Source organism: Melozone crissalis, unplaced genomic scaffold (genome assembly GCF_028551555.1).
Source record: "Melozone crissalis strain CALT ecotype California unplaced genomic scaffold, PUWL_Pcris_2 ptg000741l_1, whole genome shotgun sequence".
In the NCBI taxonomy this organism is placed as follows: domain Eukaryota; kingdom Metazoa; phylum Chordata; class Aves; order Passeriformes; family Passerellidae; genus Melozone; species Melozone crissalis.
This window is the reverse complement of record NW_026536393.1, coordinates 1-19,029: the sequence shown is the minus strand read 5'-3', so window position 1 is coordinate 19,029 and position 19,029 is coordinate 1. Positions and strand designations below refer to the sequence as shown.

At 62.6% G+C, this 19,029-nt stretch overlaps 1 protein-coding gene across 1 annotated transcript; it reads right to left on the bottom strand.

The window, feature by feature from the left end:
* Positions 1–1,000: 1,000 nt before the first annotated feature.
* On the bottom strand, positions 1,001–18,982 carry LOC128950588 (integrin alpha-7-like). The gene is made up of 19 exons (XM_054295455.1): positions 18,955–18,982; positions 18,591–18,663; positions 18,347–18,490; positions 17,569–17,664; positions 16,617–16,684; positions 15,506–15,675; positions 14,014–14,193; positions 12,922–13,034; positions 11,187–11,376; positions 9,802–9,876; positions 9,637–9,716; positions 8,711–8,788; positions 8,508–8,610; positions 4,701–4,868; positions 3,534–3,623; positions 2,625–2,735; positions 2,430–2,528; positions 1,908–2,030; positions 1,001–1,186 (listed from the first exon to the last, which is right to left on the bottom strand). Exons 1-19 carry the CDS (start codon positions 18,980–18,982, stop codon positions 1,001–1,003), a joined length of 2,175 nt encoding a protein of 724 aa, XP_054151430.1.
* Positions 18,983–19,029: the final 47 nt, after the last annotated feature.

The window sequence follows — 19,029 nt, the reverse complement described above, 5'->3', positions numbered from 1 at the left end:
CAGGGACCGTCCCTGTCCCCTCTCCGGTGTCCCCTGTCCGGTGTCCCCTGTCCTCTGTCCCGTGTCTGGTGTCCCTTATCCCATGTCCTGAGTCCACCCTGTGTCCACCCCAGATGTCCCTCATGTGGGTCCAGGTGTCTGCAGCCCATCCCTGTCCCATGTTCATCCCATGTCCGTCCCATGTCCATCCCATGTCCATCTGTCCAGCTGTGTCCATCCCCGTGCCCATCCCCATGTCCATTAATCCATGTCCTGTGTCCATCTGTCCAGCTGTGTCCATCCCCGTGTCCATCTGTCCATGTCCCCTGTCCATCCCTGTGTCCATTTGTCCCCGCTGTGCTCATGCCATGTCCATCCCCATGTCCATCCCCATGTCCATCTGTCTGTCCATATCCATCTGTGCTATGTCCATGTGTCTGTGCCATGTCCCTCTGTCTGTCGGTGTTGGTCGGGTGGGTCCTGGCGCAGTGCTGTCCCCATCCCTGTCCCTCCCATGTCCGTCTGTCCATGCCATGTCCATCCCCGTGTCCATGCCGTGTCCATGTGTCCATCTGTGCCGTGTGTCTGTCTGTCCAGCTGTCTCTATCTGTCCATGCCATGTCCATCCCCGTGTCTGTGCTGTGTCCATCTGTCCATCTGTGCCGTGTCCGTCTGTCCAGCTGTGTCCATCTGTCCATCCATGCTGTGTCCATCCGTCCCATGTCTGTCTGTCCGTGCTGTGTCCATCTGTCCATCTGTGCCGTGTCCGTCTGTCCAGCCGTGTCTGTCTATCCAGCCATGTCCGTCTCTCCAGCCGTGCCCATCTGTCCATCCGTGCCGTGTCCGTCTGTCCATCCGTGCCGCGTCCGTCTGTCCATCCGTGCTGCGTCCGTCTGTCCATGCCGTGTCCGTCAGGCGGCTCCGGGCGCGGCGCCGTCGCCGTCCCTGTCCGTGGGTCCCTCCCATGTCCATCCCGTGTCCATCCCTGTGTCCATGCTGTGTCCGTCTGTCCTGGTGTCCGTCAGGCGGGTCCGGGCGCGGCGCCGGCGCCGTCCCTGTCCGTGGGTCCGGCCGCCCACTGTGGCCGCAGGATGGTTCCGGTGTGGCCCTCGCGGGCCTGGGGCCGCTGCTCCCGCGGGATTCGCACGGCCCGGAACCGCGGCACGGCCGGGGGCGGGGCCGCCGCCGCCCGCCGGAAAAATCCCAGCTGGGGAGACAGGGCACGGGGATATCGCGACATGGCACCGGGCACAGTGACATAGCGCGACATGGCACCGGACAGCGGGATATATCGCGACATGGCACCGGGCAGAGTGAGATATATCATGATATGGCACAGGACACAGTGACATATCGCGATATGGCACCAGACACAGTGACATATCATGATATGCCACCAGACGGAGTGATATACCATGATATGGCACTGGACTGAGTGAGATATCACAATATGGCAGCAGACAGAGCGAGATATCATGATATGGCACCAGACAGAGTGAGATATCGTGACACGGCACAGGACAGAACGATATATCGCGATATGGCACCGGACACAGTGAGATATCGCGATACGGCACCAGGCAGTGTGGGGTATATCGCGATATGGCACCAGAAAGCATGGGATATATCGCAATATGGCATCGGAGAGTGGAGACTATATCATGATATGGCACTGGACAGAGCGGGATATCATAATATGGCACCGGAGAGCACTCGGTATATCACGATATGGCACCAGACAGCGTGAGATATCATGATATGGCACCAGAGAGCAAGGGGTACATCGCGATATGCCGCATTGTATCGTGCCATATCGTGGCATGCTATGTTCTGTGGTGCCGTATCGCGATGTGCTGCGCTGTATCGTGGTGTATCGCGATATGTCGTGTTCTATCGTGCCATATCGCGATAGCAGGGGGGTCCCTCACCTTCCAGAGCCCCAGCACGAGCAGCGCCAGCAGCAGCAGCCCCAGCAGCACCGCCAGCGGCAGCACCCACCAGGGCACAGCGGTGACGGCCACGCCCGGGTCCAGGTGCAGGGACACCGACATCTGCGGGGTCACAGGGGTCACACGGGGGTCACACCGGGGTCACTGGGGGTCACTGGGGTCACAGGGAGTCATGGGGACATCAGGGGACATTGGCGGGGGGGGGGTCTCTGAGGGGATCATGGGGAGGTTCTGGGGGTGTCCTCAGGGGGGTCTGGGGGTCTTGGGTGTCTCCACGGATGTCCCCAGGTTTCCCCAGGGGTGTCCCCAGGGGTGTCCTCAGGGGTGTTTCCAGGTGTCCCCAGGGGTGTCCCCGGGGGTGTCCCCAGGAATGTCCATGGGAATGTCCCCAGTGGTGCCCCTGGGTGTCCCCAGGTGTCCCCAGGAGTGTCTGAGGGTCCCAGGGATGTCCCTGAAGATGTCCCCAGAGGTGTCCCCAGGTGTCCCCAGGGGTGTCCCCACCTGTGCCACCGCGTCCCTGATGACGACGTTGCCGCGGGGGGAGGACACCGAGACCTCGGCGCGCACGATCAGCTCCAGGTTCTCCACGTCCAGGAACTCCTGGGATGGGAATTTGGGGAATTTGGGGAATTGGGAATTTGGGGAGGGGTCCCGGCCGGGCTGAGCCCCCTCCCCACCCCGGGGGTCTCTCCTGACCTCCAGGAAGGTCCCGTTCCAGAGACGCCCCCGCGCCCGCAGCTCCGAGCGCTCCAGCGACGGCAGCGGGCACCGGAACGGGCGGCACCGAGCCGTGCCCCGGGCACAGTCCTGGGATAACAGAGAGGGGACAGCGAGGGGACAGTGAGGGGACAGTGAGGGGACAGTGTGGGGACATCCCGGGGATTGGGGTGCACCGGAACGGGCGGCACCGAGCCGTGCCCCGGGCACAGTCCTGGGATAACAGAGAGGGGACAGCGAGGGGACAGTGAGGGGACAGTGAGGGGACAGTGTGGGGACATCCCGGGGATTGGGGTGCACCGGAACGGGCGGCACCGAGCCGTGCCCCGGGCACAGTCCTGGGATAACAGAGAGGGGACAGCGAGGGGACAGGGTGGGGACAGTGAGGGGACAATATGGGGACATCCCGGGGATTGGGGTGCACCGGAACGGGCGGCACCGGGCTGTGCCCCGGGCACAGTCCTGGCACAGAGGGGACAGGGTGGGGACAGTGAGGGGACACCCCGAGGGTATGGGGACAGGGTGGGGACACCTGGGGACATCTGGGAGTATTCCCCTGGGAATAGGGGGACATCCCAGGGACAGCGGCACAGCAAGGGAACAGTGTGGGGACAGGGTGGGGACAGGGTGGGGACAGGGGGACATCCCAGGCATGGGGGGGACAGTGTAGCGACACCAGGAATGGGGGGACACCAGAACAGGGCAGGACAGAGCAGGGGGACACCAGGAATGGAGTGGCCTCGGGAATGGGGACACCCCAAAATGGGGCACTGGGACCAGGGGGATCCCAGGAACAGGAGCCCCCCAAAGGAGGAGGACCCCAAACCCCATGAGGTGCCCCCCCAAACCCAAACCCCCCCAAACCCACCCCCCCCCCCCTCCACTCACCAGGGTCACGTTCCTCCTCTTCCTCCCCGCGGGCACCCACCACGAGCGGGCTGGGGGCTCCTCAGGGGGCTCCCCCCGGCCTGGCGGCTCCTGGGGGGGCAAAGATGGGCATGGGAAAGGGGGGACAGAGACCCCCGGGCACCCCTGGGCACCCCTGGGCACCCCTAGGCACCCGTGGACACTCCTGGACATTTTTGGACACCACCCCAGGACGCCTCTGGACAGCTTTGGACACCTCTGGGCACCCCTGGGCATCCCTGGATACCCCCTGGGCACCCCTGGACACCTCTGGCCATCCCTTGGACATCTCTGGCCACCTCTGGCCACCTTTGGCCACCCCTGGACACCCCTGAACACCCCCTGGACACCCCCTGGACACCACCCCAAACACCTCAGGACACCCCTGGTCACTCCCTGGTCACTCCCTGGACACTCCCTGACCACCTTTGGCCACCCCTGGACGTCCCTGGGCACCCCCTGGGCTCACTTGGACACCCCTGGACACCTTTGGCCACCCCCTGGGCACCCCTGGACACCTCTGGCCATCCCTTGGACATCTCTGGGCACCTCTGGACACCTTTGGACACCCCTGGACACTCCTGGTCACCCCTGGACACCACCCCAAACACCTCAGGATGCCTCTGGACACCTTTGGACACCCCTGGACACTCCTGGACACCACCCCAAACACCCCAGGATGCCTCTGGACACCTCTGGACACCTTTGGACACCCCTGGTCACTCTCTGGACACTCCCTGACCACCTTTGGCCACCCCTGGGCTCACCTGGACACCCCAGGACACCTCTGGACACCCCTGGACATCTTTGGCCACCCCCTGGGCACCCCTGGACACCTCTGGACATCTCTGGGCACCCCCAGGACACCCCTGGACATATTTGGACACCCCATGGACACCCCCGGGCACCCTTGTGCCCCACTCCCAGACACCCCTGGCCACCCCAGGACACCCCCAGGACACCTCTGGCCATCCTTGGACACCCCCAGGACACCTCTGGACACCGCCCCAAACGCCCAGGACACCCTTGGGCACCCCCTGGTCACTCCCTGGACACCCCAGGACACCTCTGGACACCGCCCCAAACGCCCAGGACACCCTTGGGCACCCCCTGGTCACTCCCGCCCCCCCCGGGGCCCCCCAGTCTCACCAGGGCCAGGCGCAGGGGGTTGCCCGGGGGGCTGCAGGGCACGGGGGGGGTGCCCAGCTCCAGGCTCAGCGGGTACAGGAGCCACTTCCCGTTGGGCAGCTCCAGCGGCCACTGCACGGTCAGGGCGGCCGCGCCGGGGGTCCGGAGCACCGGCCCCCGCTGCGACACCTGGGGGGAAGGGATGGGAATGGGCCTGAACCCCCAAAATGGGCCTGAACCCCCAAAAATAGCCCTGAACCCCCCAAAAACAGCCCCCAGCCCCAAAAACAGCACCCGAGCCAGGGGTCCTGAGCACCGGCCCCTGCTGCGACACCTGGGGGGCATGGGGGGGAAATGGGCCTGAGCCCCCAAAACAGCCCTGAACCCCCAAAACAGCCCTGAACCCAGAAATAGCCCCCAGCCCCAAAAACAGCCCTGAACCCCCAAAACAGCCCTGAACCCCCATAAACAGCCCTGAACCCAGAAATAGCCCCCAGCCCCAAAAACAGCCCTGAACCCCCAAAACAGCCCTGAACCCCCATAAACAGCCCTGAACCCAGAAATAGCCCCCAGCCCCAAAAACAGCCCTGAACCCCCATAAACAGCCCCGAACCCAGAAATAGCCCCCAGCCCCAAAAACAGCCCTGAACCCCCAAAACAGCCCTGAACCCCCATAAACAGCCCTGAACCCAGAAATAGCCCCCAGCCCCAAAAACAGCCCTGAACCCCCATAAACAGCCCTGAACCCAGAAATAGCCCCCAGCCCCAAAAACAGCCCTGAACCCCCAAAACAGCCCTGAACCCAGAAATAGCCCCCAGCCCCAAAAACAGCCCTGAACCCCCAAAACAGCCCTGAACCCAGAAATAGCCCCCAGCCCCAAAAACAGCCCTGAACCCCCAAAACAGCCCTGAACCCAGAAATAGCCCCCAGCCCCAAAAACAGCCCTGAACCCCCAAAACAGCCCTGAACCCAGAAATAGCCCCCAGCCCCAAAAACAGCCCTGAACCCCCAAAACAGCCCTGAACCCAGAAATAGCCCCCAGCCCCAAAAACAGCCCTGAACCCCCAAAACAGCCCTGAACCCCCATAAACAGCCCTGAACCCAGAAATAGCCCCCAGCCCCATAAACAGTCCCGAACCCAGAAATAGCCCCCAGCCCCAAAAACAGCCCTGAACCCCCAAAACAGTCCCGAACCCAGAAATAGCCCCCAGCCCCAAAACCAGCCCTGAACCCCCAAAAACAACACCCGAGCCAGGGGTCCTGAGCACCGGCCCCTGCTGCAACACCTGGGGGGGGAAGGATGGGAATGGGCCTGAACCCCAAAAACAGGACCTGTATGGAGCCATGACCCCAAAAACAACCTCAACCCTGAACCCAGAAATAGCCCCCAGCCCCAAAAACAGCCCTCACCCCAAAAACAGCCCCGACCCCAAAAACAACCCACTGCCACACCTGGGGGGCACGGACGGAAATGGCCCTGAACCCCAAAAACAGCCCCTGTATGGAATCCTGACCCCATTTTGGTTTTGGGGTCCTGGTGCAGGGGGGGAGGGTCTCTGTTTTGGGAGTGTCTCCGTTTTGGGGTCTCTATTTTGGGGTCTCTGTTTTGGGGTCCATTTTGTGGGTTTCTGGTTTTGGGGTGTCTCTATTTTGGGGTCTCTGTTTTGGGGTCCATTTTGGTGTCTCTGTTTTTGGGTCCAGTTTGGGATCTCCGTTTTGGGGTCTCTGTTTTTAGGGTCCAATTAGGGGTCTCCATATTGGGGTCTGTAATTTTGGGGTCTCCGTTTTTAGGGTCCGTTTTGGGGGTCTCCATTTTGGGGGTCTCCATTTTGAGGTCTCCATTTTGGGGTCCCTGTTTTGGTGTCTGTGATTTTGGTGTCTGTAATTTTGGGGTCTCCGTTTTTAGGGTCCGTTTTGGGGTCTCCATTTTGGGGTCTCTGTTTTGGGGCCCATTTTGGGGTCCCTGTTTTGGTGTCTGTAATTTTGGGGTCTCCATTTTGGGGTCTGTAATTTTGGGGTCTCTGTTTTTAGGGTCCGTTTTGGGGTCTGTAATTTTGGGGTCCATTTTGGTGTCTGTAATTTTGGGGTCTCCATTTTGGGGTCTCTGTTTTGGGGCCCGTTTTAGGGTCTCCATTTTGGTGTCTGTAATTTTGGGGTCCCTGTTTTGGTGTCTGTAATTTCGGGGTCTCCATTTTGGGGTCCATTTTGGTGTCTGTAATTTTGGGGTCTCCATTTTGGAGTCCCTGTTTTGGTGTCTGTAATTTTGGGGTCTCTGTTTTTAGGGCCCGTTTTGGGGTCTCCATTTTGGTGTCTGTAATTTCGGGGTCTCCATTTTGGGGTCTGTAATTTTGGGGTCTCTGTTTTTAGGGCCCGTTTTGGGGTCTGTCATTTTGGGGTCCCTGTTTTGGTGTCTGTAATTTTGGGGTCTCTGTTTTTAGGGTCCGTTTTGGGGTCTCCATTTTGGGGTCCCTGTTTTGGTGTCTGTAATTTTGGGGTCTCTGTTTTTAGGGTCCGTTTTGGGGTCTGTAATTTTGGGGTCCATTTTGGTGTCTGTAATTTTGGGGTCTCCATTTTGGGGTCTCTGTTTTGGGGTCTCCATTTTGGTGTCTGTAATTTTGGGGTCTCCATTTTGGGGTCCCTGTTTTTGTGTCTATAATTTTGGGGTCTCTGTTTTTAGGGTCCATTTTGGGGTCTTCATTTTTGGGTCTCTGTTTTGGGGCCCGTTTTGGGGTCTCCATTTTGGGGTCCCTGTTTTGGTGTCTGTAATTTTGGGGTCTCCATTTTGGGGTCTCTGTTTTGGGGCCCATTTTGGGGTCTCCATTTTGGTGTCTGTAATTTTGGGGTCTCCATTTTGGGGTCTCCATTTTGGGGTCCCTGTTTTGGTGTCTGTAGTTTTGGGGTCTCCATTTTGGGGTCTCCATTTTGGTGTCTGTAATTTTGGGGTCTCTGTTTTTAGGATCCATTTTGGGGTCTGTAATTTTGGGGTCTCCATTTTGGGGTCTCTATTTTGGGGCCCGTTTTGGGGTCTCCATTTTGGGGTCCATTTTGGTGTCTGTAATTTTGGGGTCCATTTTGGTGTCTGTAATTTTGGGGTCTCCATTTTGGGGTCCCTGTTTTGGTGTCTGTAATTTTGGGGTCTCTGTTTTTAGGGTCCATTTTGGGGTCTGTAATTTTGGGGTCTCTATTTTGGGGCCCGTTTTGGGGTCTCCGTTTTGGGGTCTCCATTTTGGGGTCCCTGTTTTGGTGTCTGTAATTTCGGGGTCTCCATTTTGGGGTCTCTGTTTTGGGGCCCGTTTTGGGGTCTCCATTTTGGGGTCTCCATTTTGGGGTCCCTGTTTTGGTGTCTGTAATTTTGGGGTCTCTGTTTTTAGGGTCCATTTTGGGGTCTCCATTTTGGGGTCCCTGTTTTGGTGTCTGTAATTTCGGGGTCTCCATTTTGGGGTCCATTTTGGTGTCTGTAATTTTGGGGTCTCCATTTTGGGGTCTGTAATTTTGGGGTCTCTGTTTTTAGGGTCCGTTTTGGGGTCTGTCATTTTGGGGTCCATTTTGGTGTCTGTAATTTTGGGGTCTCTGTTTTTAGGGTCCGTTTTGGGGTCTCCATTTTGGGGTCCCTGTTTTGGTGTCTGTAATTTCGGGGTCTCCATTTTGGGGTCCATTTTGGTGTCTGTAATTTTGGGGTCTCTGTTTTTAGGGTCCATTTTGGGGTCTGTAATTTTGGGGTCTCCATTTTGGGGTCTCTGTTTTGGGGCCCGTTTTGGGGTCTCCATTTTGGGGTCTGTCATTTTGGGGTCCCTGTTTTGGTGTCTCCATTTCGGGGTGTCTCTCACCGTGACCTCGAAGCGGACGGCGCTGCCCACCTGGCTCTCCCTCTTCACCGCGCTCTCCCCCAGCACCTGCCCCCCAAAGAACAGCCGGGGGGGCACGGCCACGCTGTGGGGACATCCCTGCTGTTAGGGGGGGGGGTCCCGACCCCAAACCGGCCCCCCGAGCCCCCCAAAACCCCAAAACCCCCAAAGCCGACCCCGCTCACCCGGTCACGGCCAGGGGCAGCTCGATGACCACGCGGGCGCGGGCGACCACCGGCTCCAGCCCCGGCTGCTCGCTGGTCCTGGGGGGGATTTGGGGTCGGGGGGTGAAACCCCAAAAGGAAAAACCCCCAAAGGGCGTGTGGGGAAGGGGGGTGAACCCCAAATTGCAGCCCCCCGACCCTAAATGTTGGGGGGGGGGGCAGAGTCTGAAACTGCCGGGGTTTTGTTCCCGAATTCTGTGGGGGATCTGGGACCCAAAGTCTGGGGGCTGTGACCCCAAATCCTGGGGGCTCTGAACCCCAAATCCTGGGGGTCTGATCGCAAATCCCCTGGGATTGCAGCTCCCAAATCCCCTGGGATTCCAGGCCCCAAATCCTGGGGGTTCTGACCCCAAAATCCTAGGGGCTCTGACCCCCAAATTCTGGGGTCTCTGAACCCCAAATCCCCTGGGATTCCAGCCCCCAAACCCCGGGGGTCTGACCCCCAAACCCCGGGGGTCTCCATCCCCAAATTTCTGGGGGCTCTGGCCCCAAATCCTCTGGGATCCCAGTTCCCAATCCCGGGGGTCTCCAGCCCCACTCCCGGGGGTCCCAGCCCCAATCCCGGGGGTCTCCACCCCCAATCCCGGGGGTCTCCATCCCCACTTTGGGGGTTTCCATCCCCACTTCCGGGGGTCTCCATCCCCACTTTGGGGGTCCCAGCCCCCCCGGGGGTCTCCATCCCCCAATCCCGGGGGTCTCCATCCCCACTCCTGGGGGTCCCACCCCCAATCCCGAGGGTCTCCATCCCCCAATCCCGGGGGTCTCCATCCCCACTTTGGGGGTCCCAGCCCCCCCGAGGGTCTCCATCCCCCAATCCCGGGGGTCTCCATCCCCACTTTGGGGGTCCCCAGCCCCCCCGGGGGTCTCCATCCCCCCGCCCCGCTCACGTGTTGAGCTCCAGCAGCACCTCCAGCTCCGTGGTGTGGATGGAGATGCCCGAGGTGCTGAGGATGAGGAAGAAGCGAACCTGGGGAGGGGCAGGTGAGCGCTGGGGGGGTTCGGGGGGGTCGGGGGGGGTCGGGGGTCGGGGTTGGGGAGGGGGCTGCGCCCACCTGAGCCCCCCGTTTGAGGGGGTTCCCCAGCTCGCACTCCACCCTGGAGCCGTTGGGGTTGGCCAAGCACAGAACCTGGGAATGGAGCGGGGGGGACAGGGCTGAGCCCGGGGTCACCCCCAGAGTGACACCAGAGTGACCCAGAGTGACCCAGGAGTGACCCCGGAGTGACCCCAGGAGTGACCCCAACCCTGAGCCCCCCTGTGGCACCCGGGGTCACCCCCGGAGTGACCACAGAGTGACCCCCAGGACCATCCCTCTGCCCCTCCTGTCCCTTGTCCCCATCTGTCCCTCTGTTCCCTGTCCCCTGTGTCTGTCTCCTGTCGCCGTCCCCATCCCCTGTCCCTGTCCCCTGTGTCCCCGTCCCCATCCCTGTTCCCGTGTCACCATCCCTGTCCCCATCCCTGTGTCCCCTGTCCCCTGTGTCCCTGTCCCTGTCTCCATCCCTGTCCCTGTCCCCGTTCCTGTGTCCCTGTCCCCTGTGTCCCCAGTGTCCCTCGTGTCCCTCTCACCGCGCTCTCCTCGGCCCGGATGGCAGCGTAGGGCAGCTCGGGGGGCAGCGATGCCACCAGCAGGGCCTGGTGGGTATTGTCCCTGTCCCTGTGCCCCATCCCTGTCCCCTGTGTCCCATCCCTGTCCCCATCCCTGTCCCCTGTGTCCCTGTCCCTGTCCCCATCCCTGTCCCCTGTGTCCCATCCCTGTCCCCATCCCTGTCCCCTGTGTCCCTGTGCCCCATCCCTGTCCCCTGTGTCCCTGTCCCTGTCCCCATCCCTGTCCCCTGTGTCCCATCCCTGTCCCCATCCCTGTCCCCTGTGTCCCTGTCCCTGTCCCCATCCCTGTCCCCTGTGTCCCATCCCTGTCCCCATCCCTGTCCCCTGTGTCCCTGTCCCTGTTCCTGTCCCCATCCCTGTCCCCTGTGTCCCATCCCTGTCCCCATCCCTGTCCCCTGTGTCCCTGTGCCCCATCCCTGTCCCCTGTGTCCCATCCCTGTCCCCATCCCTGTCCCCTGTGTCCCTGTCCCTGTCCCTGTCCCCATTCCTGTCCCCTGTGTCCCTGTCCCTGTGCCCCATCCCTGTCCCCTGTGTCCCTGTGTCCCTGTCCCTGTCCCCATCCCTGTCCCCTGTGTCCCGGCCCCTGTGTCCCTGTCCCTGTCCCTGTCCCTGTCCCCATCCCTGTCCCCTGTGTCCCGGCCCCTGTGTCCCTGTCCCTGTCCCTGTCCCTGTCCCCATCCCTGTCCCCTGTGTCCCTGTGTCCCTGTCCCTGTGCCCCATCCCTGTCCCCTGTGTCCCTGTCCCTGTGCCCCATCCCTGTCCCCTGTGTCCCGGTCCCTGTGTCCCTGTCCCCATCCCCGTCCCTGTCCCCAGTGTCCCTCGTGTCCCTCTCACCGCGCTCTCCTCGGCCCGGATGGCAGCGTAGGGCAGCTCGGGGGGCAGCGATGCCACCAGCAGGGCCTGGTGGGCGTCGTCCCCGTCCCTGTGCGGCTGCGCGGGGTCCGAGGGCTCGTTGGTCACCTGCAGCTCCAGGGCCACGTCCTTCTGGTCACCGATGGCCAGGATGGCAGCGCCGTCCTCGTCCCTGCGGGCAGTGACACGTGTGACACCTTGGGGACATCCCCGGGAGGATGGCAGTGCCAGCCTTGCACGTGTGACACCTTGGGGACATCCCTCGCAGAGAGGTGGCAGTGCCATCCTTGTCCCTGCGGGCAGTGACACGTGTGACACCTTGGGGACATCCCCGGGAGGATGGCAGTGCCAGCCTTGTACGTGTGACCACCTTGGGGACATCCCCGGGAGGATGGCAGTGCCAGCCTTGCACGTGTGACCACCTTGGGGACATCCCTCGCAGAGAGGTGACAGTGCCGTCCTCACTCCTGTGACCACCTTGGGGACATCCCTGGTCCCTCACAGTGATGTGGCAGAGGTGGCAGTGCCATCCTCACCCCTGTCACTCCCTTGGTACCCAGGATGAAGGTGGCAGTGCCATGCTCACCTCTGTCCCTCCCTTGGGGACATCCCTGGTCCCTCATAGCAAGGTGGCAGTGCCATCCTCTGCCCTGTCACCCCCTTGGTGACACCCCGGGGCTGTCAGGGGCAGCGACCCCACGGTGGCAGTGCCATCCTTGTACATGTGACTGCCTTGGGGACATCCCTGGGCACTCAGGGTGAAGGTGGCAGTGCCATCCTTACCTCTGTGACCACCTTGGGGACATCCCTGGTCCCTCACAGTGACGTGGCAGAGGTGGCAGTGCCATCCTCATCCCTGTCCCTCCCTTGGTGACACCCCGGGGCTCTCAGGGAGAAGGTGGCAGTGCCATCCTCATCCCTGTCCCTCCCTTGGTGACACCCCGGGGCTCTCAGGGAGAAGGTGGCAGTGCCATCCTCATCCCTGTCCCTCCCTTGGTGACACTCCAGGGCTCTCAGGGAGAAGGTGGCAGTGCCATCCTCATCCCTGTCCCTCCCTTGGTGACACTCCAGGGCTCTCAGGGAGAAGGTGGCAGTGCCATCCTCATCCCTGTCCCTCCCTTGGTGACACTCCAGGGCTCTCAGGGAGAAGGTGGCAGTGCCATCCTCATCCCTGTCCCTCCCTTGGTGACACCCCGGGGCTCTCAGGGAGAAGGTGGCAGTGCCATCCTCATCCCTGTCCCTCCCTTGGTGACACCCCAGGGCTCTCAGGGAGAAGGTGGCAGTGCCATCCTCATCCCTGTCCCTCCCTTGGTGACACCCCAGGGCTCTCAGGGAGAAGGTGGCAGTGCCATCCTCATCCCTGTCCCTCCCTTGGTGACACTCCAGGGCTCTCAGGGAGAAGGTGGCAGTGCCATCCTCATCCCTGTCCCTCCCTTGGTGACACCCCAGGGCTCTCAGGGAGAAGGTGGCAGTGCCATCCTCATCCCTGTCCCTCCCTTGGTGACACTCCAGGGCTCTCAGGGAGAAGGTGGCAGTGCCATCCTCATCCCTGTCCCTCCCTTGGTGACACTCCAGGGCTCTCAGGGAGAAGGTGGCAGTGCCATCCTCATCCCTGTCCCTCCCTTGGTGACACCCCGGGGCTCTCAGGGGCAGTTCCCCCAGGCTGGCAGTGCCACCCATCCCCCCCCGGTGGCGCTGTCCCCTGCTGTCCCCTCACCGGGGCAGGGCCAGGAAGTCGCTGTCCCCAAGGCGGGCGCAGAAGCGCGGCCGCAGCTCCAGGTGGCTCTGGCAGATCCGGTCATCGCCGCAGCCCTGGCGCAGGAAATGCACCTGGGGGACACGGGGACATCAGGGGACACTGTGGGGACAGCCTGGGACACAGCCAGCAATGAGGGGGACATGGGGGGACCTGGGGACACTGCGGAGACACTGCGGGGACACTGCGGGGACGTGGGGACACTGCGGGGACAGCCCGGGATGGGGGGGACACACCCAGCAAGGAGGGGACACTGCAGGCGGGACAAGGGGGACACAGGGGGACACTAGGGGACATAGGAGGGACACTGGGGGACACACGGACAGGAGGACACAGAAGGGACACTACCGGTGTCCCAAACCGGGACAGGGGGACACAGAGGACACAGGGTGATACAAGTGGGTGACACAGGGTGACATGGGGTGACACAGGGGTGTGACACACGGCGGCAGTGTCACCTCGGTGCGCAGCGTGCTGGGCTGGCGTGGGCTCAGCGCTGGGGACAGTGGGTGACACAGGGTGACACAGTGACACAGGTGTGTGACACAGTGACACAGCGGGTGACACACAGTGACACAGAAGGTGACACACAGTGACACACGGTGACACAGGTGACACACGGTGACACAGGGTCACACAGGTGACACGCAGTGACACACGGTGACACACGGTGACACACGTGACACGCAGTGACACACGGTGACACACAGTGACACACGGTGACACAGGGTGACACAGGTGACACACGGCGGCAGTGTCACCTCGGTGCGCAGCGTGCTGGGCTGCCGCGGGCTCAGCGCTGGGGACAGTGGGTGACACAGGGTGACACAGTGACACAGGTGTGTGACACAGTGACACACGGTGACACACAGTGACACACGGTGACACAGGTGACACACGGTGACACAGGTGTGTGACACAGTGACACAGAAGGTGACACACGGTGACACAGGGTGACACAGGTGACACACGGTGACACACAGTGACACACGGTGACACAGGTGACACACGGTGACACAGGGTGACACAGGTGACACACGGTGGCAGTGTCACCTCGGTGCGCAGCGTGCTGGGCTGCCGCGGGCTCAGCGCCGGCTCCAGTGGGGGCAGCGCCGTCCCCCGGCGCCCCCGTGTCCCCGATGTCCCCCGTGTCCCCCGTGTCCCCCGCGGGGTCCCCGCGATGGAGAAGGACAGAGTGACGGCGATGGGGCGGAGCTTGTCCCGGATGTCGTCCTGAGGAGGAGGAGGGGGGGAGGAAGGTCAGGGGGGCACTGGGGACACCTGGGGGGGACGATGGGGAGAAGGAGGAGATGGGGATGGGGGACAGGGCTGATGGTGAGGAAGAGGAGGCTGAGGAAGGTGAGGATGAGGAAGAGGAAGGTGAGGATGAGGAGGCTGAGGATAAGGCTGAAGATGAGGATGAGGCTGAGGATGAGGAGGATGAAGGTGACGCACGTGCAGGCGGAAGGTGGCGGAAGAGGAGGGTGAGGAAGGGGATGAGGATGAGGAGGATGAGGATGAGGAGGATGAGGATGAGGAGGATGAAGGTGACGCACGTGCAGGCGGAAGGTGGTGGAAGGAGGATGAGGAAGGGGATGAGGATGAGGATGAGGAGGATGAGGATGAGGATGAGGAGGATGAGGAGGATGAGGAGGATGAAGGTGACGCACGTGCAGGCGGAAGGTGGTGGAAGGAGGATGAGGAAGGGGATGAGGATGAGGATGAGGAGGATGAGGATGAGGAGGATGAAGGTGACGCACGTGCAGGCGGAAGGTGGCGGAAGAGGAGGATGAGGGTGAGGAAGGGGATGAGGATGAGGAAGGGGATGAGGATGAGGAGGATGAGGATGAGGAGGATGAGGATGAGGAGGATGAAGGCGGCTCACGTGCAGGCGGAAGGTGGCGGAAGAGGAGGGTGAGGAAGGGGATGAGGATGAGGAGGATGAGGATGAGGAGGATGAGGATGAGGAGGATGAAGGCGGCTCACGTGCAGGCGGAAGGTGGCGGAAGAGGAGGGTGAGGAAGGGGATGAGGATGAGGATGAGGATGAGGAGGATGAGGATGAGGAGGATGAGGATGAGGAGGATGAGGATGAGGAGGATGAAGGCGGCTCACGTGCAGGCGGAAGGTGGCGGAAGAGGAGGGTGAGGAAGGGGATGAGGATGAGGAGGATGAGGATGAGGAGGATGAGGATGAGGAGGATGAAGGCGGCTCACGTGCAGGCGGAAGGTGGCGGAAGAGGAGGGTGAGGAAGGGGATGAGGATGAGGAGGATGAGGATGAGGAGGATGAGGATGAGGAGGATGAAGGCGGCTCACGTGCAGGCGGAAGGTGGTGGAAGAGGAGGGTGAGGAAGGGGATGAGGATGAGGATGAGGAGGATGAAGGCGGCTCACGTGCAGGCGGAAGGTGGCGGAAGAGGAGGGTGAGGAAGGGGATGAGGATGAGGATGAGGAGGATGAAGGCGGCTCACGTGCAGGCGGAAGGTGGTGGAAGGAGGATGAGGAAGGGGATGAGGATGAGGATGAGGAGGATGAAGGCGGCTCACGTGCAGGCGGAAGGTGGCGGGCACGCAGCGCCGCTCCCGCGGCCGGGGCAGCTCCAGCCGGGCCCGGATCCGGTGCTCGGGCTCGGCCGGGCCCCGCTCCAGGAAGGAGCCCCGGGGCTGCTGCCCCCGCAGGCGCCGCTCCGAGTCCGCCTCCAGCGCCAGCGCCAGCTCTGGGGGGGCACGGATCGGGGGGGCAGAGATGTGGGGGTGTCCCAAGGATAGGGAGGGTCCCAAGGATGGGGGGGCTCAGAGACCCGGGGGGCTCCCAGAAGATGGGGAGGGGCCATAAAGGATTTGGGGGACAAAAGGATGGGGAAGGTCCCAAAGGGATGGGGAAGGGGCCCAAAGGATGGGGAGGGTCAAAAGGATGAGGGTCCCAAAGGATGGGGAGGGGGCCCAAGGGATGGGGAGAGCCCCAAGGATGGGGGGGGGGCTCAAAGATTTGGGGAGGTCCCAAAGGAAGGGGAGGGGTCCCAAAGGATGGGGAGGGTCCCAAGAGATGGGGGCCTCAAAGATTTGGGAAGGTCCCAAAAGATGGAGAAGGGCCCAAAGGATGAGGGGGCGAAAGGATGGGGAGGGGTCTCGAGGATTTGGGGTCCCAAAGGAAGGGGAGGGGTCCCAAAGGATGGAGGCCTCAGAGATTTGGGGGAGTCTCAAAAGACGGAGAGGGGCCCAAAGGATTTGGGGGACAAAGGATGGGGGGGGGCCCCCAAAGAATGGGGAGGGGATCCAAGGGATGGGGAAGGGGCCCAAAGATGGAGGGGTTCAAAGATTTGGGGGGGGTCCCAAAGGATGGGGGGGAGTCTGAAGGATGAGGAGGGTCCCAAGCATGGCGGGCACAAAATATGGGTGGGGTCCCAAAGGATGGAGGTGCGCAGGGATTGGGGTCCTGGGGGATCCCCGGGGTTTGGGGGGTCCTCGGGGATGGGGAACCCCAAAGAATGGGCGAGGGTGTCCCAGGGACAGGGGGCACCCTCAGGAAATGGGGTCCTCAGGAATGGGGGGGGATGCCCAGGACTGGGGGTTCTCCCAGGATTGGGGGACTCTCGGGAATGGGGGGTCCCTGGATTGGGGGGTCTCCCCGGTTTGGGGGGTCCCGGGGGTCACTCACCCAGCGGGGCGGGGGCGCTGTCCCTGCCCGGGCTCTCGCTGAAGCTGAAACACGCCCGGAGCTCCAGGCTGGGGGGGACACGGGGGTCAGGGGGGGGTCCCGACACCCCCAAAGTGGGACCGGGAGGGGACACGGGGGGGACAATGGGGGGGACATGGGGGGGACACAGGGGGACATGATGGGGACACAGGAGGGATGTGTGGGGGGTCATAGGGGACACGGGGGGGACATTTGGGGGATCATGGGGGGACACGGGGAGAGGAGGGGGGGACACGGGGAGGACAAGGAGGGACACAGGGGACATGGAGGGGATAAGGGGGGACACACGGGGGGGACACAAGGGAACACACGGGGGGAAAAAGGGGGACATGGGGACACGGGGGGGGGACAATGGGGAGGACACAGGGGGACATGATGGGGACATAGCGGGGATATGGGGGGGTGCCATAGGGGACACGGGGGGGACACTTGGGGGATCATGGGGGGACACGGGGAGGACAAGGAGGGACACTGGGGACATGGGGGGACGCAATGGGGACACAGGGAGAGGAGAGGGGAAAACGGGGGACGTGGTGGGGACACTGGGAGGGTCATGGGGGGACACGGTGGGGACACGGGGGGGATGTGTGGGGGGTCATAGGGGACATGGTGGGGACACGGGGAGAGGAGGGGAGGACACGGAGGGGACACGGGGGGACAAATGGGGACACAGGGACATGGGGGCGATAAGGGGGGACACACACCGGGGGGACACACGTGGAGAGGACACGGGGGGGACACGAGGGGGACATGGAGGGGGACACACGATGGGGACACAAGGGGAACACACGGGGAGGAAAAAGGGGGCCATGGGGAACATGGGGAGACACGGGGGGGAAACAGGGGACACGGGGGGACACTGGGGGACACGGGGGACATGGAGGGGACCCGGGGGTGTCCCGGTGCCACGCACCACACGCCGGGCCCGTCGCGGCAGTTGCTCTGCTCCAGGTCGATGAGCGGCGGCAGCACCGACACGTCCCGGGACACGTGAACCACCGGCCGCGCCCTAACCGGGAAAAACGGGGGGAAATGGGGGGAAATGGGGGTCCCGGGGCAGCCCCCCAACCCCGAGAGTGCCCCCGGGACCACCCAGGGGCAGCGGGATCGGGGATTTGGGGGATCTGGGGGTCCCTGCGAAGGGGGATTGCCATGGGGGGGCTCAGGGATTCGGGGAGACTCGGGAATGGGGAGGTCTGAGGGATTTGGGGGTCCCTGCGAAGGGGGATTGTGGGGGTGGGCTCAGGGATTTGGGGGTGCTGGGGGATTTGGGGGTCCTTGGGAAAGGGGAATTGCTGGGGGAGGGGTTTGAGGGATTTCCAAGGGATTTGGGGGTGCTCAAGGATTTGGGGGGGGGGGGGGGGACACTACAGGGATTTGGGATTGTCAGGAATTGGGGGATTTTGGGGGGTCCCAGGGCTGGGGGTCCACTCCAGGAATTGGGGGACTCTGGGGGGGGGGGGGGGTCCCAGGAATTGGGGGCCACTCAGGGGGTTTGGAATCCTCAGGAACTGGAGGATTTTAGGGGGGTCCCAGGAATTGGGGGCCTCTCAGGGGGTTTGGAATCCTCAGGAACTGGGGGATTTTAGGGGGGTCCCAGGAATTGGGGGCCACTCAGGGGGTTTGGAATCCTCAGGAACTGGGGGATTTTGGGGGTCTCAGGTTTTGGGGGGGGGGGGGGGTCTCTGTACCTGTAGAGCACCACGGTGTCCGACAGGGACCCCACCAACAGGTCGGGGTACAGGTTCCCATCCACGTCCAGCCCCCCCGAGAGCGAGTAGCCAAAGGCCGAGACCCCCACGGCCTCCCCGTCCAGCACCTGGGCAGGGGGCGCTGGATGAGCCCGAGACCCCCCCCCCCCGGGACGCCCCCAGACCCCACCCGGGACCCCCCGAGCCCCCCCCGAGCCCCCCTCACCCCTGCGCCGGGCGGGTGACGATGCCCAGGGCGCTGCCGTGGTAAATGAACACCTTGCCCGCGCCGTCAAAAGGGGCACCCACGGCCAGGTCTGGGGGGAATTCGGGGAAATTTGGGGATTTTTGGGGGGTCAGACCCCTAAATCCCGCCAAAACGTCCCCAAAACCCCCTCAAATTCCCCCCGAATCCCCCTCCCCAATCCCTCCCCGAAGCCCCTCACCCTCGAACCCATCGTGGTTTTGGTCCATCCCCAGACCCCCAAACCCCCCCCCCCCCCCAATCCCCTCAAACCTCTCCAAAACCCCCCCGAAACCCCCCAAATCCCCCCTAAATCCCCTCAAACCCCCCTGAATTCCCCCCGAATCTCCCCCAAACCCCTCACCCTCGAACACAGCACGGTTTTGGTCCATCCCCAGACCCCAAAACATCCCCAAATCCCCCCCAAATCCCCTCGAAC

Coding starts and splice junctions, on each gene's coding strand:
- LOC128950588 (XM_054295455.1), bottom strand. CDS start 18,982: ATGGACCAAAACCGTGCTGTGTTCGAGG. Junction 18,664..18,954: donor AAACCGTGCTGTGTTCGAGG/GTGAGGGGTTTG, acceptor AATTCCCCCCAG/ACCTGGCCGTGGGTGCCCCT. Junction 2,736..3,533: donor AGAGGAGGAACGTGACCCTG/GTGAGTGGAGGG, acceptor CTGTTATCCCAG/GACTGTGCCCGGGGCACGGC.